At 48.2% G+C, this 24250-nt stretch overlaps 1 protein-coding gene across 1 annotated transcript in view; it reads right to left on the reverse strand.

Annotated features, from left to right (window-relative positions):
* Positions 1-5532: 5532 nt before the first annotated feature.
* Positions 5533-24250, reverse strand: part of NDUFB11 (NADH:ubiquinone oxidoreductase subunit B11) — a 50399-nt gene continuing 31681 nt past the window's right edge. Inside the window, exons 2-3 of the mRNA XM_083421192.1 lie at positions 19222-19352; positions 5533-5714 (exon numbers count right to left, since the gene is read on the reverse strand). Coding sequence (XP_083277318.1) covers positions 5585-5714; positions 19222-19352 — 261 coding nt within the window. The 3' untranslated portion in view covers positions 5533-5584. The remainder of the gene's footprint in view (positions 5715-19221; positions 19353-24250) is intronic.

The raw sequence follows: 24250 nt of genomic DNA on the forward strand, positions 1-24250 counted from the left end.
AGGGGCTTGGAGCACCGGCAAGTGATGGGAGCTGGGAGAAAGGGACAAAATGACCAGGGACTGCACTAATGCAACTGTTCCTAAGAAATTCGGCGCCTTCCCATATCTTCTCTGTAAACAACTGTGCATTTTTATGTAGGTGATTATTTGCATGGAGCTGTAGAGCTGGAAAATTCTAGAACCAAATGCATTTCCTTTAGGTGTGTGCATACGGTATATGCAATGGCCTGTTTGCATTCATTCTATTGCAGCAGTTGCATAAACCTCTGGTGTGTTATGGAGCCTGGGCTTATAAATCAGCAGGGGGAGTTTAACTCTGCGCACTTGTGGTTTGGTTTTTTTGCAGTTTCTCCCAGAAAGAGCAGTATGTGTGCATGTGCAGAATATTTCCGAAGGGGTGTGCAGACCTTTGTGATGGTGCCTCACCCCATGCACAAGTGCATCATAAGTGCCACAGTGGCACCAACTCGAGAGCAACGTCTGTCTGAATGTGTAATCTGCAAATCTATTTGCTGCAGCAGGAACCTCTGTGGGTGTGAGATACACAATTTCTGCTGTGGAAGGAGGAGGGTGGCAGGATGCTTGGGTTCTACTCAAAGCCCTAGGCCATGCAGGTTGGGCACACAGCCTTATTTGGTAATGGCAATTAGGAAATGTCAAAACTCTGGACTTAAAATGGACTTTCCCCATGGCAATGCGCTTCAATTGCTTCAAAAAGTGGTAAGCCAGCCCTGTGGCACACTGAGTGCAGCTCGGCCTTCTGACCCCAAACCCGCCAACTGCTATTAAGCAAACCCACTTCCTGGAAGAACGGAGGCGGAAGCAAGAGGAGAAGCAACCAATAGCTCTGTCCTACTCATTCTGCCATTGAGTAGCCGTCCCTGGGAATCACCCAGTGGGGAGTGCGCTGTTGCACTCAGGTCCTGCTTGGGAGCTTCCCCTGGGCAGCTGGTTGGACAGTGAGACCAAGATGAGGGACTGCATGGGCCTTTGGCCAAATCCTGCAGGTCTCGTCTTACAAGAAAGAGGAACAAGAAAGAGGAGCAGAGGCTGAGGTTAAGGGAGGTCACAAGTCGGAAAGCCGAGGGCTGGAATAGCAGGAGCCAAGCATTGGGACACATTAAGAGAGAGCAAAATGTGGCCTTGTTCCAGCAGGAGAGCAGACAGGGCCAGGTCCCTCTCCCTTTGCGGCTTTAAGTGGGGCGTTACCTACATCTGATCCTTTTTGCGGCTCCTCATGTAGCCAAACTAGTATAATGCAGGCCAAAGAGGAATGTATCAGCAGCTCAAGGGAAGCTTCACGGCTTTGTTGTTTACTGAATTTTGATCCTGCCCTTCCTCCTGAAGCAGCACAAGGAGCAAACTGCGTTCCCAACTGCGGTGCAAATCCTTCTCTTCTGCTGATGCTGGGCAGCCAATGACAATCTCTGTTTGGACCCCATTCTCTCTGCTGGCCAGAGGACAGGGGACCTGTGGTCCTCCAGCACTTGCTGAACTGGTCAGCATGGCCAATGGTCACAGCTGTACAGGGCAATATTTGGAGGGTGCAGATTCCCCAGTCCTGCTTCCTGCATTCTCAGACCTGGCACTGTGCCCTCACACCCCACAGCTCTTAAATGTCAGACTAGCACCAGGAAGACTCAGGTTCAATTCCTGGTCAGCTAGGAAGCTCACCGGGTGACTGTGAGCCAGTCAACCTATCTCAACCTAACCTACCTTGCAAGGTCGTTGTGAGGATACACATAGATGGTGGTGGGAGGACCTTGTAAGCTCCTTGGGGGTAAGAGAAGGATAAAGACAACAGCCATAGCATGCTGCATATTTTTCTTAAAAACCAGCCACGACAGCGGCATTAGAAGGGAATCAGTGTTTCTTCAAAATATTAATAAGAGTTTAATCTCCCGAGGGGCTCAGAGCTCCACGCTCCTCTGCCCCTCCCTCCAGTCAGCATCTCACTTGGCTTTACTTCGCCAGTGACAGCTTAGAGCTTTCTAATCCCTTTGCTGGACCCTCCTAGCATGGTCACCAAATTTTAACTGAGAATACAGGGATGAACGCCCTACCCCAAAGTTGGGGAACTCATCCCCCCTCTCCTCCCCAGCCTACATCCCTTCCTCAGTTCACCTCCTTTTGACTGTCTGTCACACATACGGAAGGATGCAGCCACCTCTGGGGTGGGACGAATAAGAGAACAGCCGTCCAGAACACCTCGGCACACTTGACAAGATGCAATCACAGCTCTGCTTGGGCTGTGAAAGGAAATTAGCACCATTTGCTGAATGGGAGCAGCCGTACCCGATTTAGGAACTGCTATTCCCAGAGAGACTGTCGAATGCTGATGAAAAGCAAAGAAGGGAAGGAGTTCCTGGGTTCTGGCTGGAGCTCTGAAGGGAAAATAAGCAATTTTAGTGCCTGATGGGGCCAGGGCCATAGCTAGGGGGTGGCGAGGTGGGCACCCGCCAGGGGCGCAGGCAATGGGGGGGGGCACAAAATCAGCTAAAAATATGTCCATAAATATAAATATTGATTATTGCCTCATAAGAAATGGTTTTAGAGGGTGAATTGAATGGGGGGGGCAGGGTTGGAGGAGAGGCAGAAAGAAGAGCTAATTTGTCTGTGGCTAGGGGGAGCAACCTGGACGGTTCTGCCAGGGGCGCAAGATCACCCGGCTACGGCTCTGGATGGGGCAGGGGAGCCGGAGACTCCCAGGCTATAGGCTCAGGTCAAAGAGCAGACAAAGTGGGGGAGGTATGGGGCTGGAAGCCAGGGCCCCCAGAGTGCTCTGCCCAAGCCTCCCACTGCCTGCTTGCAGAGGGTGGCGTCAGCACCAGGATGAGCGTGAGTCACATCTGCTCTTTGAGGCTGCTTCTCTCCCCTCCCCTCCCTCCCTCCCTCCCTCCCTCCCTCCCTTCAACAGGATAATGACTTCTCTTCGCTGCTGTAAACCCTTAAAGATGTGCAACTCAGAGAAAGCTCTGGCCATGCACAGCATTATGGGGAGCGGAGAGGCAGCTGAACAAAGCTCCTTGTAGCAGGAAGCGAGAGGAAAATAAACTCAAATGAGACTGCATCTTTCTCTCTGTGTGTGTAAATGTTAACTCCAGAGAGGCTGCAGAGAAGGGATGCAAGGCACGCCCAGCAGTGGGAGGGAAAGCAATGGCTGCCAAGGGGTGTGTCTTGACAGGTGCTTCCAAGTCTGGTGATAAAGTGTGAAGGGAGACAGGGCAAAAGAACATCCCAGAGGAAGGAGGCATTGCTGAGCACCAGGAGGCCACGGCTCATGCCAAATGGCAGCCCAGTGAAGCAGCCGCTGGGAGTCCAGCTTTGGTCTATGGAAGTGGGGCAGAATCACCAGGGAGGAGCATCACACACACACCCCGGCTCTACTTTCTTCTTCATGTTAGCCAGCACTATGTAACTAGAAAGCTGCAGCGGTGTGTCAAATGGTGAAGTTGGCCTGCAAGGGGAGCTGGAAGGTGCTGTTTCTCCCTCCAAGTGCTTGGCCTTAGAACTGTACCTGTACCTTGGGGCAGGGGCAGGTAGATGGAGGCAGGGAGCAGAGAGAAATCTGGGACAGAGGAAAGCGGGTGTTTCATACGCAGGGGGTGGCAGGAGGAAGATGCTGTGCTCTACAACAGGCTAGCCAATGTTTTGAACTGCAGCTCCCATTGTCCCCAACCAGCATGGTCAGTGGTCAGGGATTGCAGGATCCATCGGCTATCTCTTCTCTAGATTATCTGCATTACAAAGCTGAGGACTCAACAGCTAAAAGAGGCACAGAGGGCAGGTATAGGTTCTAGAAAATTCTCCCCCAACCCTCCCCACATCTGCTCCTTCAAACGGTTGCCATTTGCTCATCCTCTTCAACAGTGAAGGACTTTGACCCTGCAAACAGGTGCAAAAGCATTTAGTGAGGATTGAGCATCACTGGTGTTCCTCTTTGCTTGGTGCAACGGGGGGGGGGGGCACCACAAACCAGCCACCACCTTGTATCCCTCTCCATCCAGTAAAGGTACAGGGGAGGGTACTGCTTTTGAAAAGGACTGTCCACCCCATAATTTCCAGCAAAGGAAGGAGACAGGAGGAGTCCACCCTATCTTCTGAGATGCATTGTTCATATGCAAACGCAGGAGAAAAGCCCGCGGTGAGTGACCAGGGCACCTCCAAAGGCTCTTCTCTCAGAAAGCTTTGCTGGTTGCCATAGTCCTGTGGCACACGGAACAGAGCTCTGCTCTAATGCAACATGCCCCCACCCCCGCCGTTTCCCCACCACATGGAAGTGACTGCAAAAAAACCCTAGAGCTCTTCAAGGCCATCCATTCCCATGCTATTATTTACCAGCAACCAGCACTCAGGGAGGGAGGACTGTCACCGCAGCTTTATTGTTATGGCCAGGAAAGAAAGGCAGTGTATCACATGACTAATGGGGAAAGGGGGGTGGGGGCTTCCTCCCTAAAGAAATACCTGAAAAACAGAACAGGTGCTAGAGATTCAGGAATAGAACCACAAGTGCCCTTGATTTCAAGAACACAGATAAAAAATGTGCATATTTCCTATGGTCAATTGTAAACGCTGCAGGCATAAATTTGTCTTCTGTGATTAGCAGGTGTTGCTAAATCTCACCCTCCCTGCCAGTCAGAGTGTTTAAACGTTTCCAAAAAGTTTTGCAACAGGCAGAAACCCAACAGGCACAGTTCCACTTTAGCATGGAGGCACAGACACAGGAAAGCTTCATCTGCTGGACTTCTGCCCCTGACAGAGCTGCAAACGGTGGAAGAGCTCTGCTGGAAGTGTCTTTCAAAAAAGCCAGCAAGGTAACAACCCCCCCCCCCCATGGTGCACATCTCTGCTTTTGTCTTGGGATCCTGGAGGGCTATAATCCAGACTCATGGCCAGTCCTGACAATACTGAGCAAGAGGGACACAGGATAGGCTCTGTAGATACACAGTCGATACACATACAAGGATGGGCAGCGACACACAGGATAAATATAGCACTCCACTGCAAGGCACCAGGAGGGCCATCTGCTCAAGACCTGGCTTCAGCCAGGAGTGTGTGGTGCTGCCAAATTCTACTATATCCAAGGCAGGGCCAAGGAAAGGCCTGGCCAAAACCGAAGCAGCCCTCAGGCCTCCCATTTCCCTTCGTGACAACAGCAGCTATGAGTCCAAATGCTGATGTTTCCCCCTCCTTTTCAGCATTAGCCTGTTTCTTAACAGGCAACGCACAGGCTAAATCTTGACTGTGTGCAGCGTCTGCCAGCATCCCAGGGCTCATTGTCGTATTTCCTCATAACAACATGCACATGCAGCATCTCGACAACACAGCAGCTGGGATGATGGCAGCAGGGATATGTAGCAAATGCAATCGCCCTTGAAGCAGAACAACAAGGGAGTGGGGTGGCTGGCCTGGCCTGGCCTACTCTATACTGTTCAGATTACACACCCCTTTTAGGTGGCTGAACTTTCCCTTTCCAAACCCACCAGAGAGAGAGAGAGAGAGAGAGAGAGAGAAGCTGGCAGTAAACACAAATCATCTTGGAAGTTTATTCTCAGCTTAGCCAGACAGGCAGACATCATGGAACTTATTCCTCATCCTCTGGAGGCAGCACAATTTTGCTGGGGTCATAATAATTAGAGTCAAGCACAGGCAGCCCCTGTGCCTCCCGCTCTTTAATTTTCCGTTCAGCTTCTCGACGAGACCACTCTTCCATCCTGGGGGGAGAGACAAAAGAGAGACCAAAGCAGAGCAAGTTATTGCAAGGTGTCAACAGTGCCCTGGAAATACAGGAAAGGGCTACGGGGCGCTAGACTCCAACCTTCCCCAGCGTGGGGTCTTGGGACTCTCCTCTCCCCATAGCCCTCTGCAACGTGGCCAATGTTCAGGGATGATGGCAGCTGCAGCCTGGCCACATCTGGAGAGCACCAGGCCGAGGGAGGCTGTTCTACTGTAGTGGGACCTGGCTCCTGCTATGGGCCAAATAGGGCCAGAGGGGGACAGCAGCCAGGCTGCAAAAACGGGAAGAGGCCAGCTGCAGCCACTTGATGGACGGTAGGGAGGCAAGGTGCAACAGAATTTGGATTTCTTTGGAAGGAGGAAAGGTGAAGGGGTAGAAACACAAGGACACGTAAGTCAGGGGGAGCAGTTTCCCTGGAAGAGACCGAGATGGCCAAGCGGGGTGCAAAGCCTCTTTCCATGAGGCAGAGAAAGTGCAGCATTTGCATGACGATGAGGACCAGAAGCTTGCTTAAACTACATTTCATTAGGAAGCCAGGTTCTGCATTAGACACTGAATTCCACTCAAAGTTCAGCATGTGTTGGAGCACAGAAAAGTCATCACAGGCCAAGGCTGTTCGTGTCTTCAAATCAGAGATGGGATTCATATAGAATATTTAGGGGAGACAGATACTGAATGACACTTCTACAGAACTGCTCAAGCCCCACAGCACATTTCTCAGCATGCTTTCTGCTGAGAAAGGGGAACCTTGTGGCCCCTTCAGATACTGATGGACTGCCAGTGCCTCCACCACTGGCTGTTGGCTGTGTTAGCCGGGGCTGATGGGAGTTGTAGTCCAACAACCTCTGCAGAGTCACTAAGTTCTCCAGTTCTGCTCTAGCAATGCATATAGGCACAGCTGATCAAGGAGCACTCAGAGCCGTTTGACTGTTATATCCTGGATGTACCACATTGGCACAAGGAGTTAGGAGTGTGAACCCAATCAAAGCTGCAGCATTAATTATACTGTGCTGAGATCAAGTGCAAAGCAGCTTGCCTTAATTAGTGCTTCATTAAGGAGTCTCCAGATTGCTGCTTAGCCCAGCTCTATTCAGTTTTGGGCTTCCTGTGAAAACATCAGAATCGCTGTGTGTGCATGTGAGAGTGAGAGAGAGAGAGAGAGAACAATCCTAGTCCAATTTCCTTATTAAGGTGTGGACTGGCATGGCTCTGCCCAACAAATCACCTTTTGCCCCCTGCCTCAGCTGACCCAGCACAGACCAGTCAACCCAGTTGATCAGGCATGGCCCTTGCTTGCATTTGCTCTGGGGCTTCTTGCCTGAGGCTTAGTCAGTGCTCTTAGCAAAGGGCAAGTCCAATGCACACAAGCAGCTGATTCCACATACACAAACACAAACCAGACAGCTGCTTTGGTGGCTCAGAATGCAGTAATGGGACCTGGCCTAGTTTGCAGCCCCTCCCTGCTATTTCCATCTCCTCTTCCAACAGACAGCATGAAGTCAGGCAAATTTAACAGAGGGAGGAAGGCAGGATTCTTTGAACTCTCCCTGCTCTAGTGGCAAAGAGGAGGGAGGCAATGGCGACAGCATCACCCCCTCCTTCCTAGTCTAGTGGCAGGAGTGAAGCTACCATCTAAGCCAGCATTTCTCAAACTTTTTGAACTCTGTCCTTCTTCCAAAACATCTTTCTATGCAAGCAGCGGCCCTCCCTTTGGCAAGCAGGCACACAAAGTCCTCGTGCGCAACTGCACGTATGCAGCCCAGTGGATCAAAATGTGTGCATGCGGGTGCTCACTACTCTGGCCCAGGGAAAAGGCGGGGGGGGGGGGGAGGAGAGAAAGATGTGGCCCGAAACTCCTAGTGTGTCCCCTTGCCCCTCCCTTAGTTCACATGCAAAAGCTCGGGTGACTACAAAGCCAAACCTCTGCTATGTCTTCCTGGTGTTGGATTTTCTCCCTCCCTGCAACTCTCATGCCCACCCCACCCCCAGTCTGTCCCACAGGGTCATCTACTCCATGGGTGAGGAATCTTCTTCAGTGCAGGGCCCACGTTCCCTTGGGGGCAAACTTCTGAGAGCCACATGCCAGTGGCCAAACTGGGCAAAGCAGCAAATATCAATGCTGCCTTTCAGGTACACAGCACTCGTTTCTGCAGACGCTCACCCCCCCCCCTTCTGTTCTCCACACAGGAGGACACATTTCCAGCAAGGCAAAATTATTTGGGGTGTGACTCAGGACCACTGAGGAAGGTGGCTGGGGGGGGGGTAGCTTTGGTTGCTCCCTCTCCAAGCAAACCTCAAACTCACCAGCCAGGCAGTTTTATGCACTGCAGTGGAATACATTCTCCAAACAGAGGCCCACACTTCTGACAATTCTTTGGCCACAGAAATTGCCCTGTGGAGATCTCAAAATGGGAGAGGCAAAATTTCAAGGAAAAAAGTGGAGCAGATACTCATGAGTGGCTGTGAACATTTTTATAAAATACATCAAAAGGACAGAAAGTATTCTGGTTCTGTGTAACTTCAGAAATATGGTTTTATGGTTGCCACTGACAAGTGAAGCAGCACAAAAATTTAGTGACTTATAGAAGCTGCATCAGGAGTGCTCTTTTTTGGCAAACATTTAGTAAGCAAAAGTAATAGTTCTTTTGCCTATAGCCATGAGGACTAGACACTTAGTCCCCCCCACCCCAAAATAAGACCACAGAGTATCAGGACTAAGTGCCCATTTTGCATTTCAGCCAGCCATGAGCCACATTCTTTGTATGTCTCTCTCCTCTCACCCTCTGCAAATGGGCATGTCAATAGCTACAACTTCATAAGAAAAGACTGATGTCAGAGTATCCAGTGGGGGGAGTAAGAATGGAAGGGTACACTCTCCACTCCTAGTAGAGGCACTGGAGGGGAACTCAGAAGCAGGCTTTATTGTGGCATTAGCGTTTCATTCAAGACTGATAACCCTGGGCCATAAAGTGCATTTACCAATGAATTTGCTCTCTGTTCCCTTTCGCCCCACCCCGCACTCCAGATGTTGTGCCGCTCCTATGGGACAATCCCTTACATGAGAGAAACCACCTGATCAGCCACCTGAAGGAGGCAGGAGAGGAAGGGGAGGTTGTTGCCCATAAATGGCCACTCACTACCTGCAGCGAGGACAATAATGCAAAGCATCAGCCTAAAGTAAGTTTAATTATTATTTCCCACTCCGCAACCACAGAGGATCTGCTTTGTCAGCTCATTAAGCGGAATATTAACGGACTGGAAACGGGCTTTCATCTGAAGCTCCCTGGCTGACAAATGGGACTGCAGCAACTCCACAGAGAAAGGGAAAGGGGCCAGGCAGGAGAGAAGCCGGGGAGCAGAGCTCTTTCTCTGTGTAGGAGGGGAGACCTTCTCCCTCCTTCCTGGGAGGAGTCTGAAGTGGAGGCAAGGAGACTTTGTGTGCGTGTAAAGGAGAAATGCCTTTACAGAAAGAAGAGTCTTCAGAAAAAGAGAAATAGAAATGGGAGCAGTAGCCTCCCGAGATTGCTCTTGTACTTTTATGCCAGCAGATAGGGTAAGAGAGAGTGGCGTACTCGTGCCTTGGTTATTGGCTTTTAGTGTTTGATTGTCTTCTCCAATTGCTAAGCAATTTTATTTGCTCATCACTCCAATAACATTGTTACTGGGTGGCTCATAAATACAGGTGAAACTCGAAAAATTAGAATATCGTGGAAAAGTTTCACTTTTCTTTCAGAACCTCATTATGTAGAGCTGGTGGACGGGCCACACTGAACACTCTAGAAGGAAAAGGCTGTCCTTCCATAACATAACAGCAGTGCCACAGGCTGATAGCATCTATGCCACGCTACATTGAGGCAGTAATTGATGCAAAGGGGCCCAAACCAAGCACTGAGTACATATGCATGCTTCTACTTCTCAGAGGTCCAATATTGCTCTATTTGCAATCCTTGTTTTGCTGATTTCATTTAATATTCCAATTTTCTGAGATTGTTAATTTGGGGTTTTCATTAGCTGTATGGCATGATCATCACAATTATAACAAGTAAAGGACTGACATATCTCGCTTTGCATGCCATGAGTCTATCTCATATATTAGTTTCACCTTTTAAGTTGAATTACTGAAATAAATGAACTTTTCCACGATATTCTAATTTTTCAAGTTTCACCTGTATAAGATGATATAATAAAATGTAAATAAACTGTAAGCAGCCCTGGACTTTCAGAAGGGGAGGGAGGCGGGGGGGGGGGGGAGAAAACCTAGGCCCTAAGGGTACTTTCAAACAGCAACAGACTAAAGATGGACCTTACCCGCCCACTGACACCCACCTGCCCGATTGCTGCCAATGTTTGGGGCCTATGTGTGTACCACAGCTTCAAAATCAGGCAGAGTATGGGGCAAAACACACAACAGCAAAAGGGTGTGGCTGGTTGAGATGAGGTCCAGGAACACTCCAGTGGCTGGAACAATGCAGAACAACATTGCAGAGTGGAGAGAAGCTGCACTTTCAAGTCCCAAACTCAGCCACAGATACAACTGGAAAGGGCATAAGCCACTCAACGCTCAGCCTCAGTTCCGCATCTGTAAAATGGGAAGAGTGGGCTGCTTCAAAGGCAAAGCAGATGTCTGTGATCTTTGTGCTAAGACTGCAATTATAACTAAGGATATCCAAAAGAGCTGAGATGCTCATTATAATATGCTTTCATCTTTCTCCACTGCCCTCCTCTCCTCTCCTCTCCTGTCTGGTCCTCTCCCCTGCCTAAATGCTGTCAGCTCAATTCCCCCATGTCCCCCTCCCCAACTCCAGCAAGCAGAGGCTCCTGCTGCCACAACAGGAGTTAGAGGCTCCCCAAAGACCTCGCTAATGAGACCCCATCAATTAGAGAAGAGTTATGTCTTGTGATTTGGCGCCTCCCCAGAACACAAAAAGTAGACAGGCAGGCTCCCACCACTCACAATCAAGACACCGCAGACCTAGGCCTTCTCCGAGGTGTGTGTGGAGGTGGTGGCAGCAGCAGCAAGCCAGACTATTGGCCCATCTATCCCAGCATTTTCACAGTCAACATAACTAGATGCTTTCAGAGAATCAGGGATGCAAACAATGACAGATTTTTGGCTGTCACCCTAAACAGTTTAGGAATGCATCGCAAGAGAGAATTTGCAAGTCTGTGCCTCAGAATTTTCGCTACAATAAATGGGCAAAAAAGGTTTCAACTGTGCACTCAGTATTTTTCACAGAAGTCAGTGCCCAGAAGAAAGGCTCCTATGTGTCTGTGATTGACTGCCAGTCACCAAATGAAGGTCCTAAAGGATTACTTTGTCCCTTTTCCATTCTATTTCCAAGAATTCTAGCCTTCAAGGTTTGTTTTTTAACACAAGTTTCTAGTCCCCATTTTTCCAGGAAATGGAAGCCAGTATTTTCTAATAAAAGTCCATTACCACAGGGTGTATGGAGTATGAATACATCACATTGCTTTACCCCTGCCCCCCGCAAAAACCCATCTTCATTTGTCTTTCCCTTAAAATGATTGCATTGATTCAGAGTTAGTGCAGAGTACCTGGTATGGGTAGTAACCAACTCTGTGAGTACTGAATAGAAACTGTGTCTGACAAACAGGACAGGTGCTGTTTGCTCAGAATTACACCAAATATACTCTGCCTGCTAAGTCTTGGTCTTCCTGTGGTTCCTGGGGTCTGATTTGCAGCAGCTGTGGGTGAAACACCATGAAGGCAAAGACAGGACTTGTGATGTATACAGTAATGGTGGGAGCAACCAGGTTTTTTCAGGGAAGCAGAAAGGGGCTTCTACTCCCCTCCCCTTTGTCCTTCTGGGCCTCCCTCTCCTGTGCTGCTTCTCTCACCTTGATGAGCCTGTCACATATCTGGTAGTGGTGGGAAAGCCACTTGAGTAGTGGGGGATGGCAGAGAGAAAAGCCCAGCAAAGCAAGGGAAGAATTAAGCACCCCCCTCCGTCTGCCACGGGAGCCCACCGCCTCCCCCAGTTCCAGTGTTTCCAGTACCCAGAAAGCTCTGCATTCTCTAAATGCTGAATTCTGCACCCAGTTCCAATTTGTGCAGTGCTGCAGTACAAACCATGGAATACGTTCCCTGACCACACCTCTACATCGCTCTCAGTGTACAGCTTTGCAGGCAACCCACCCTTGCCCTTTCAACTCCCAGTTCACCTGTCTGTTTGCCCAACAGGAGCCCTCCAGCCCCATTCCTTAGTAACACAGGACAACTCAAATCGACAATGTTTAGGAGAACTGGAAGCAGATGGGAAGGAGACAAAGAGACGGGCTCTAGTCTTAGCTGTAAGAGGAATGTGTTGTCTCAGAAGATGAGAAGGAGGAAGCTGCACATCAGGACTCCTGGGTTCCCATCTCAGCTCAAAAGCTGGGGGCAAAGCCTTGCTCATTAGCAATGCTCCTCTACAGGGTCTTTTGCAGAGCCAGAACGGATGGGAGCAGGAGCTGCGCAAGCCGCTTCTGATCAGAAGGTTCGATGTGCGTCAGCAGCAGAGAGAGCCAGGCTGTAACCTGCCCCTCCTTGCCAGCCAAAACAGCACGGCTCCCGGCTCTGGGCCTCGGCTCTATCTATATCCCATAAGCTAAATATACACGCGCACACCTAGCTCCAGCTAGTGCACTGCCAAAATTACTTCTAGTGGCTCTTGAGCAGCGGTGAATTTCCTCAACTCGCCCTCTAAATAGCCTGCCCTGTCTGGAAACAAACCCTTTCGCAAAGCCAGGGCCAGGCTGGGAGGGCTGCTGGGGATGGAGAAGGGGAGAAGGGCTGGGTGCTCTTGCACAGGCCATGGCTAATGCCTTTAAAACCAGGGTGGGGGACCTGTGTCTGTCCCAGGCTGTTGGGCTCCAGTTCCCATCAGCCCCAGCCAGCGTGGCCCAATGGCTGGAGATAAAGGGAGATAGATGGAGTCTGGAGGCACAGAGGGAGAGGAAAGCTTGTCGTGGATGTTGGACCACCCACCAGCTGCCATTCAGGCACAGCCTGGTGCTCTAACCAGATTTCCAAGGGGCTTCCCTCCCATTTTCTGCTCTCCCTGCCTCCCATGAGCATGGCTGCACATATCCCAAAAACCTCACTTTGACTCACAAGCAAGTATAACCCATTATTCATCCAGCATCCTGAGAAATGCAGCTTCCCTAGAAGAAAAACTATTTTTCTAGCCCTCATTATCACAGAGAAAACACCTGAAGTGTGCAGGAAATACCTCGCAAAGGATGAGAAAAAGCTTCAGCAGGGTGGAGGTGCATTTCTCTCACTGCTCAGCTCACCCAACCCAGCCATCTACCTTCCTTACAAAACAAAAACAAAACTGAGCTGAAAAACTCAATCAGAAAGCAGAATATATTATGAAAAACTACTTGTAGACATATCATTTTAAAATTATCATTAGAGGGCCTGTGTCTTCTAGATGTAGAATTTGATTTGCAGGTTGTTGTTCTTGAGAAGCACTTAGTATGGGTTGGGGCAGATGTAACACTTTTGGTTAAGAGGCTCCAGGACTGTGGGCTTTCTCCCCTCCAGCCTGATTCAGATGTTACATCTACACCAGTTAGCCACAGTTAAACAGGAGCCCTCTAGTCAAGGTGGTATACCTGTTTCATCTGTCCCACTCATTGTACCCTCAGAAGAAGCTAGTCTAGGCTGAAAGACAGCAACTGGCCACCCAGGGAGGCTGAATCGTAGTCTAGCACACTTACCACTACAACGGCTTCACTGGCTCCTGGTGGTGGATCATATTGATGCCAATGGAACACTTTGCTTTGGTTTAAAAGTGGGCTGGAGGGGTTCGCACCCAAGACGGGAGAGCGAGCACTGCTCCTGCAGCCTGCGCCATTCTTTTAACCATGGTTGTGAGAGCAAGAACATCCCATCTGTACCAGCCTACCTGCCAACATAGGAGGAAAGGGCAGAAGCGAGGGCAGGCCAGCTTACAAACACACACTGTTCCAAGCAAGCCACGTCCCTTTGACTCCAACTGGGGGCTGCAGTCCCTGCTGAGCAACCTTGCAAGAGCGATGGTGACAGGCAAAGGTAAGCTGAGCAAAGAATGGACACTTCATTGTTGCATGGTAGATGCTCAAGGACACATTGCAGCCAGGCAGAAACACCTGGGATTTTGGCAGAAATCCAGGGTCCCAGTGAAGGGTGTGGCCTGGGGAGCAGAGGTATAGCCAGTTGAGATCATAGAATAGAATAGAATCATAGAGTTGGAAGAGACCACAAGGGTCATCGAGTCCAACCCCCTGCCAAGCAGGAAACACCATCAGAGCACTCCTGACATATGGTTGTCAAGCCTCTGCTTAAAGACCTCCAAAGAAGGAGACTCCACCACACTCCTTGGCAGCAAATTCCACTGTCGAACAGCTCTTACTGTCAGGAAGTTCTTCCTAATGTTTAGGTGGAATCTTCTTTCTTGTAGTTTGGATCCATTGCTCCGTGTCCGCTTCTCTGGAGCAGCAGAAAACAACCTTTCTCCCTCCTCTATGTGACATCCTTTTATATATTTGAACATGGCTATCATATCACCCCTTAACCTCCTCTTCTCCAGGCTAAACATGCCCAGCTCCCTTAGCCGATCCTCATAAGGCATTGTTTCCAGGCCTTTGACCATTTTGGTTGCCCTCCTCTGTACACGTTCTAGTTTGTCAGTGTCCTTCTTGAACTGTGGTGCCCAGAATATAGAGATAGTGGCCCCCAGGACTGAGTTTCCCCACTCCTTCCTCTGAAACACCCACATTCTTTTTCCTTTTTCTCTTCTCCTTCTTTCTATACCACTTTATATTAGCAATACACCCCAACATTATTTTATAATATTTCCTAGTTCTCCTCTTACCATTTATCTACCGTATTTTTCGTCCTATAGGGCGCACCGGCCCATAGGACGCACCTCGTTTTTTTGGGGGGGGGAAATGAATAAAAAAAAAATTATATCCCCCCCCCCCAGCTGCAGCTGCCGCCCCAAGTCTTGCGGACACCCGCCAGAAGCAAGGGGAGCCCTCTGGAGGGCTCCCCGTGCTTCGGGAGGCAGGGTGCTGCCCCAAGCCTCGCGCGCCCGGCAGGACCTCCCGCCAGGCGCGCAAGGCTTACCGACACTAGCCCGAAGCACGGGGAGTCCTCCGGAGGGCTCCCCATGCTTCGGGCGGCAGGCTGCCGCCCCAAGCCTCGCGCGCTCGGCGGGACCTCCCGTCGGGTGCGCAAGGCTTGCGGACACTCGCCCAAAGCACGGGGAGTCCTCCGGAGGGCTCCCCGTGCTTTGGGCGGCAGGCTGCCGCCCCAAGCCTCGCACGCTCGGCGGGACCTCCCGTCGGGTGCGCAAGGCTTGCGGACACTCACCCAAAGCACGGGGAGTCCTCCGGAGGGCTCCCCGTGCTTTGGGCGGCAGTCTGCCGCCCCAAGCCTCGCGCGCTCGGCGGGACCTCCCGTCGGGTGCGCAAGGCTTGCGGACACTCGCCCAAAGCACGGGGAGTCCTCCGGAGGGCTCCCCGTGCTTCGGGCGGCAGGCTGCTGCCCGCAAGCCTTGTGAGCCCGTGGGAACTCCCACAGGGCTTGCAAGGCTTGCGGATAGCTTCCTGAAGACTGGAGAGCAAGAGGGGTCGGTGCACACCGATGCCTCTCGCTCTCCAGGCTTCAGCGAAAGCCTGCATTCGCCCCATAGGACGCACACACATTTCCCCTTCATTTTTGGAGGGGAAAAAGTGCGTCCTATGGGGCGAAAAATACGGTAGTTGGTTTCTACTAAGAGCCCTTTGCAAGCCACAAAGCCCTTCTGTATCATTCAGAGGCATTAGCTGCCCTAAACTCCCCGGATAGGACATGATAAAAATAACCAAAAAAGCCAAGAGCACTCATTAACTACTGGCTCAGGTTACCCCTCCTAAGGTCACTTGGTCCCGATTATTCTCACACACATACAAATGCAGCGAGGACAATGTTGTTGTGGGAGGAGGGGGGCTCCATTCAGAATATGCAGCCAATTAGCAGGGATATTCCATCCTCCAATCACCACCCTAACTCCTTCCCAACCAGACCTTCTGAACCCACAACAATTTTTCACCTTCCTAATTATTGAGGGAAATGGCTTCCAGTCCAGAAACTAGACTTAAGTCCAGGAGGGTATTTTAGTTGGCATGGGAAGGGAAGCGTCTAGTCCTCAATACACCTCCCTTCTCCTAGAAGGCCCATTTTCCTCTACTATCCAGGGTCCTAAGAGGGAGGAGGGAAAGAAGTTTGCTAGCTTCCCACCCTAAAATAATGACTACAGCATCTCTCTCGTAGCCTTTCCCCCTTTTGTTTCCTCTTGCAACATGTTCTTTCCTTGTAAAGCTGAGGGAAGGACCCCCACTCTCAGTAAAAGTGGCTTTCCTATTACAGCTGTTTCTTGGCCACTCTAGCTTTGCAGGGAGAAGCACCCACTGTGGCTCCCCCAGTCATGGCCAGGGTGAGAGAAGCCCAAGAGGAGCTGCTTCCACCTTGGGATGGTTGTGGTGGAAAGCCTGGCATGCAGAGGAGGGCAAGAGGAATTTCGCCTGTGCCAATCTGGGAAGCAGAAGGCCTATCCTACTTTGGGGTGCCTATGTGTTGTGCAATAACATTTAATCAGTCAGATTTAGTGGCAAAGCTTTCTGTGTTCTCCCCCGACCCCCAAGAATAACACCAAGAGGAAGTGGCAATGTACTGGATGAATCCACCGGTGTTCTGAGATGTTAAGCCTGCACAAACTTGTTGAGGATCATGTACAAGGAAGGGGATTAGGTCCAGAAACCTCACAAATTCCTTCCTAGCTTTGCAGCCCTCCCAGCTAACAGTTGCTGCCTTCTTCATACTCAAGACCTAGGGAGATTGCTGCCAGGGCAAAGCTGCCTCAGTGCCAGAGGCAATTCTGCAAGGCAACATTTCATTGGAATAGACTCTCCAGAAGCCACTTCAGAGAGGGATCAAGAGGGCAGCTATGGGCACAGAGCATATAGGACCCTCAGGCAGTCAAATCCACCTACATCTCCCAAGGATCTTAGACCTCCCACAAGCAGCAAACTCTGGGCTTTTGATTATTTCCCTCTAATTCCCTCCATCTCTTTCCTAAACCTTTCCCTCTGAGCTCCTCAAAGCAAGATCTCTGCCTCACCATAAAAAGGGTACAAAAATGAAGGGAGACTGCTCCAAAACACTGTTGCAAAGCAGACCGTTAGAGGTGAATGGAAGATTTATTGAATCACAAAAATGTCCAAAAGGCTGCACAGTCTTTCTTCAGGGAAATACCTTAAAATAAAATAAAGCTCTCATTAAATTATAGGAGGTTAGTCACATCTAGAGGTACAAATGTTCTAATACTCCATCTTGTACAGTTCTAACAAAATCCTGCCTCTTGAAGTAGGAAAATACACATGCACTACAAGATGACTTAAATATGCCCAAATGGTTTAACTGCACAGTAACAGAAAGACTGAGAAAGCTCAAGAACAACCACACCAAGAGAAAAAAACCCTTTCCAGGGAGATCTGAAGGCAAGTCTCATTTAGATGGGTGACCGCTGAGTTAGGTGTGGCCAAGAAAGCCCTGAGCTAATGTCTGGGTGCAGGGCTGCCTATTTGCTACCAGGCGCAAGGCTGAAGGTTTCGCTGCTGGATTTATAAAACTTAAACAACATGGAACTTGGTTATCTGCAGGAACACCTTCACCCACATAGGTATGGCACAGTTCATCTCTTCTGTAACATTTTAATGAAGATTCTGTTCATCTCCCCTGAGATGTCCCCCCCCCCCCGGCTAAAGAGCCCAACATATGATGGAACTGTAGACGCTCTTGTTCAATAAATATTTGGTGCACCTCAGAGAGTTGGCTTTGCATCACCATTACATGTGTACACCCTGCAACGTATCCAAAACTTACTAAAAGAGGATTTACATTCTTCAAGATCTGAATGGCAGAATATTGTTATATTTGTTCATCACTGACACTTCTCTCCCTGGGCTACTGGACTTCTAGCGTGAGAATTTTGCCTCTGGAAAGGAGGTGGAGAATGCACAATACAGGGCTAAGATAAACATCTGTGATCTGGTGCTGATATGTGTAAAAGAAAGGTTTAGAAGGAAACAAGACAAAAGGTTTCCTCTTCAGGTAAGCCTGGCCCCTGGCCCCTCTTCTCTGACTAACTGCAAGTACTGAGATGGATTCTTATAGGCTTATTCCTTCCCAGCACAGAAAACACTTGTGTTATTGGGAAGGGAAATGATAGATATACTCCTTTTGGTTTGAAGATGTTACTTGCATTAATTTTGTACTAGCAAAATCCTTGATGTTTGTGTACTCTTAAAACAAATCCTTGTAGATTGGGGATTAATGTATGGGCAACAAAAGTGGATTTTTGTGAGCCCTTATGGTGGCTAAGGAATGTCTACCTTGAGCCGCAGAGGAGACATACCCAACACCTATTACATAATGTTCTGGGGGCCTCATTCTCCTGACTACATTTGAACATATTTCATATGGGCATAAAGTTCGCCGGGATACTGATTTGGAATTCTAGAGGGCTTATATTAATTTATATGTTTAATTTAAGATTTGTGTACTGACAGTCATTGTATCAGCAATGTGAACTGATGGTGGTCTACTGTTATTATTAGCATTATTTGTGTAATATTATTATTCCCGTTTCTTTTTAAAATTGTCATTTATCTTCTTTTTTCTTTTTCCTTTCCTTGTCCAATTTGAAATAAAATAACAACAGCAACAACAAAAGGGAAATGTTTGGTCAAAACTGAGACCGAAGATCAGAAGGAGTCTGAAAACAGGGACAGAAGGGGTGGATCCCTTCATGAGGAAGCAGGATGAGAGGAAGGGGTTGGGAGATCCAGAATGTGCTTCAGGAAATGAATGGACTTATGGGGAAGCTACAGGTCAGAAGCAGAGGAGTTGCTGTGCTAGTGATGATACTGGCTGCCCTGCCCTGCTCCAAAACATTTGGACCAAAGAATCTCTGCAGGAATGGCTCAAGACATGTTGGTGCCTGAGGCAAACAAGGGCGGGGAATCAAATCAACCTCGCTCAATGGCTGAAGTGAGAAACAAAGGCTGTTGCAGGGTGGGGCGATGCTCTGAATCATGCCAAGTGGGAGCAGAGCCCAGAAGACTCTGGAGGGCAGCCACCACGCTTTCCTCCCCAGGGGTGGGATGAGACCAGCAGTGCTTCCTATTCGCGGAGAGACTGCATGGTGGAAGGCTGCTGAGGAGGCAGCAGATCCGGCCTCCAGGGAGCACACAGCAGCTGGCACTGCCACCGTGGCAGCAGCCTTACCAATGCATTCCTTGGGTGTCAGATCTGCTGCCCTGGTGGATCCTGCTGCCCGAGGTGGTTGCCTCATCTTGCCTCATGAGTGGGCTGCCCTGAGTCTCTGTGTGAGGGATGAAAAGCCTGCAAGTCTCAGCACAGCTTGGAGCAATGTTTCCCAAACGGACCTTACCCGTAGTCCGGCAGATAGCACACGAAGGTGGAGCCCAATACAATGGTAATGGATATGCCAAAAAAGAAGGCTACGCGCATGCTCCAGACGTCAACGACGGGATCTGGGTCAAAGCCGTGGTAATCTGGGTTCTGGAAGGGAAAGATGCAAACAGTCAGCCAGCAAGGGTGGAAAAAACAGGTCCTTGTTCTGAGCAAGCCAAGAAGCTGCTCCTATGGTCAGCTAACATACACAGGCCAGTAATTTCTCCTCCTTTTTTTGCTGCCCCATAAAAAGTCCTCTGGGCAGCTTACAATAAACAAAAACTACAATTATTACTATTAATACTTGTTGTGTTTTACACAGACAGCTCTCAGAGTGGCTTACATAATAAAAACAGAAATAACAAAAAACATTAAAACCAAATATAAACAGCAATAAAGAAAGCCTGAAGCAATAAGCGTAATAATAATAATAATAATAATAATAATGACAGTTCTTATTTGTCTTTGGCACCAGTAATCATCTCCTGCCAAAGCCATGCAGCTTCCATCCTTAGGGAAAGGCTTCTTTGCACTGCATGCTATTTCTACTATATTCAACCCCAACTGCCTGTCTGCCTCCATCCCCACCACAGGTGATACACAGGTGCCCAAAACATCAACTTAAGAAGATGAAATTGCTGAGAGGCCAAAACTGGAAACCTTCAGACACACAGAAGGGCAATAGTTTAAGGAGAAAAACATGGAAGTGTATGAACCAGTGGATGTGGGTAATCAATCAAGTCTGATACTGCAAAGGGCGCATAGGAAGGTATATACTTCATTTTTTTTCTTCAAAATTTTTATTGATTTTCCACAAAATAATAATAAAAAAAACGCTAACAAATAAACAGACAAACATAAATCATAACCTTATTAGAAATAATCTTCTTAACATTGTTAAGTGACTTCCTCGTATCCCCTTAGTTGAATTTCAATGTATATGACTTTAACAGTTTTCCAAATCAAAGTTCTTAAAATCTTAACTTAATCACTTAACATTAGTCTTTTTTCCCAATTCAGCATTAAACATAATAATTCCTCACACTACTTATTTAAATCCTAGGCCTAGCTGGTAATTGTAAACTTTTCCCAATTAATTTAACTTGATGTATTTAGTCATTAAATTTCTTCCTGATACTCCTCCACATTCTGGTCGCGGACTCTTCCGGTCAGGTTGGCTAGCTCCGAAAAGTCCATCATCTTCATCTGCCATTCTTCCACGGTTGGTATTTCTTGCGTTTTCCACTTCTTAGCTAGTAATATTCGAGCAGCAGTTGTGGCATACAAAAATAATTTAACATCTTTCTTGGGCAATTCCATACCTGTTATTCCAAGAAGAAAGGCCTCTGGCTTCTTTATAAATGGATATTTCAACATTTTTTTCAATTCATTATAAATCTTTCCCCAGAAGTCTTTCACCTTGGGGCAGGTCCACCACATGTGATAAAAAGTACCTTCTTTTTCTTTACATTTCCAGTTATGATAAATCTTTGCTAATTTAACAGGGGTCAAATACCATCTGTACATCATTTTCATTATATTCTCCTTTAACATTATACATGCAGTGAACTTAACCCCTTTCTTCCACAATCTTTCCCAATCCTCAAACATTATGTTATGTACTACATCTCTTGCCCAATCTATCATTACTGATGTGACTTGTTCATCCTTTGTATGCCACTCCAACAGTAACATACATTTTAGACAGATTTTTAACTTTAGAATCCAACAACTCCGTCTCCAACTTGGATTTTTCAGAAGCAAAACCGTTTTTTGTCTTCCTTCCTCATCTTTAAAAGCCAATTTTGGATTCCATTCTTCCTTGATATAGAAAACCACTCCTCTTTTTTTACTTTGTCAGAAGAAATAAATTCTTGTCCCAATCTTTTGTTTATTAGCATTTTTCTATGTAGTCTTATAATGTGGGTTTCCTGTAAACAAATTATGTCCATATTCTGTTTTTCCAAAACATGATAAACTTGCCTCCTTTTTTGAGGAGAGTTCAAACCATTTACATTCCATGAACAAATTCTCAACGCCATAATGCCAAATTAAGAGGATGCTGCCTCCGCTCCTGACAGCTGTGGGCTTTGTAATCCAAGTTCCACCGAGTGTTTTTGTAGAAATCTGTCCTTACCTCCAATGGTCTTTATCTTTTGCTTTCCTCCTTCAAATTTGAAGGATAGGCCCTCTGAGAATTCCCACCTGAAAAAAATGTTCTTCCTCCTCAAGATGTTTGTCAAATCCGTATATTGGAATCTCAGGTTCAAAAATTGGCATGGGATCTCTTTAAAGAGCACCACAGATTTGTCCTGGATTTTTAGGCCTTCTTTGTAGTGGTGACCCAAAATAATATCTCTTTGCTCCTTGGTCTTAAAAACCACTATACAGTCATAAGTTATTTTAGTGTCCTTTTTGGGACTGAATCTATAAGCTTTCTCTATCCAAGCTTCCACTTCCTCTTTTTTCAGGTCCCAACACTCCACAAAAAAGCCTATCAAAGACTCCTTGAGTTTTTCCTCTTCCAGAAAAAGACCCCCCCCCCCAATCTCAAATGCGATTCTTTTTCCTTCAACTGGAGAAAGGCAATTGCATGAGCATTTTCAGAAGAGTGACTAGTGGGGTGCCACAGGGTTCTGTCTTGGGCCCGGTCTTATTCAACATCTTTATCAACGACTTGGATGATGGACTCAAGGGCATCCTGATCAAATTTGCAGATGACACCAAACTGGGAGGGGTGGCTAACACCCCAGAGGACAGGATCACACTTCAAAACGACCTTGACAGATTAGAGAACTGGGCCAAAACAAACAAGATGAACAGTGTGACGCGGCAGCTAAAAAAGCCAATGCAATTCTGGGCTGCATCAATAGGAGTATAGCATCTAGATCAAGGGAAGTTATAGTGCCACTGTATTCTGCTCTGGTCAGACCTCACCTGGAGTACTGTGTCCAGTTCTGGGCACCACAGTTCAAGAAGGACACTGACAAACTGGAACGTGTCCAGAGGAGGGCAACCAAAATGGTCAAAGGCCTGGAAACGATGTCTTATGAGGAACGGCTAAGGGAGCTGGGCATGTTTAGCCTGGAGAAGAGGAGGTTAAGGGGTGATATGATAGCCATGTTCAAATATATAAAAGGATGTCACATAGAGGAGGGAGAAAGGTTGTTTTCTGCTGCTCCAGAGAAGCGGACACGGAGCAATGGATCCAAACTACAAGAAAGAAGATTCCACCTAAACATTAGGAAGAACTTCCTGACAGTAAGAGCTGTTCGACAGTGGAATTTGCTGCCAAGGAGTGTGGTGGAGTCTCCTTCTTTGGAGGTCTTTAAGCAGAGGCTTGACAACCATATGTCAGGAGGGCTCTGATGGTGTTTTCTGCTTGGCAGGGGGTTGGACTCGATGGCCCTTGTGGTCTCTTCCAACTCTATGATTCTATATTGCAACCATTCCAAATCTGGCCAACCTTGTATCATGCGTGGTTCTCTCATCTTTCACTTCCTTTAAGTCAGTGCTTAAAAGTTCAATCCTTTTATCCAATTTTTCAATGCTTGCTGTACTGCGATTTAAACCTTCTCTAATGTCACTCAATATTGACATCACCGACTCCTCAAATTGCTGGGCTTTAGAGCCACGTCTTACTTTTTCTGAACTCATAATAGCTTAGGAATGTCAAGGTCAGTCCCACAGTCTGGCGCAGTGGAGGAGAAAAACAGTTTCTCTCCACCAGTCCCACTGCAGCCGGCCCAGAGGCAGCGTCCCTGTTCTCTCAAACAAACTGAATACCAAAAACCAGGATGGCAAAGAGAAAATTCTCCAAAACTCCCCTTTAATCTGAGGGAGGAGGACACTTTTTAGTCAATTTAAGGTGTAGACAGGCAGCACAGGAAAGTTTGTAACAAAGTCAGTGGAAACGGAGATTGAATGTTTCCTCTTCCATTGTGATGTCACAATGGAGACAAGTCTTCCTTCCTGGGTGGTCCGCTGCAGAATGGGGAAGGCTCTCTCGTATTCACTGTCTTCCTAAAATAATTTCCTAGACACAAACACCCCCTCTTCCCTGGAGGAGGGGGAGCAAGATTGCTTGCAAAGTTTCAAAAGTTTTTCGCTTCTTAAAGGCTTCAGTCTTTGTACGCCGATTCTCACCTACTCCAACAAAAGGGGACCGACCTCAGTTTTTAAGTCTCCCTCTTCTTCCAAATTTTTTCCAAATTAATTTTGTAGTTACTTACAGTTCTGAATTTTTAAATCTTTCTTTGTGAAGGAATTGGCCACTCACGATTGCCAGTCTCGGAGCTTCGCTGCTTTGAGCTTACCGGGGAGCAGGGGAGTCGCTGGAAGGCACCCGCCGGAACATCAGGTCCTCAGAACGCCCAATCTGAGGTTTTTAATGGGGAACCACGACACTCTCGTGGTCTCCCCAACTTCAAAGCGCTGGGGCTCTTTCAGCCGAAAGAGCTCCTGACTGCCATTACTGGGCGACCAACCGGAAGCCTGCACTTCAAGGATAATCATAAAGGTAAAGGGAACCCTGACCATAGGTCCAGTCGTGGCCGACTCTGGGGTTGCGGCGCTCATCTTGCTTTACTGGCCGAGGGAGCCGGCGTACAGCTTCCGGGTCATGTGGCCAGCATGACTAAGCTGCTTCTGGTGAACCAGAGCAGCTCATGGAAACGCCGTTTACCTTCCCGCCAGAGCAGTACCTATTTATCTACTTGCACTTTGACGTGCTTTCGAACTGCTAGGTTGGCAGGAGCAGGGACCGAGCAACGGGAACTCACCCTGTCGTGGTGATTTGAACCGCTGACCTTCTAATCGGCAAGCCCTAGGCTCTGTGGTTTAACCCACAGTGCTGCCCGCATCCCTAGGATAATCATAATCATAATCCTAATCATTTTATTATTTATACCCTACCCATCTTGCTGGGCTTCCCCAGCCACTCTGGGTGGCCTCCAGAAAATTAAAACACAATACAACATCAAACATTAAAAACTTCCCTGAGCAGG

The sequence above is a fragment of the Podarcis tiliguerta genome (assembly GCF_965153285.1).
Source record: "Podarcis tiliguerta genome assembly, chromosome: 17".
In the NCBI taxonomy this organism is placed as follows: Eukaryota; Metazoa; Chordata; class Lepidosauria; order Squamata; family Lacertidae; genus Podarcis; species Podarcis tiliguerta.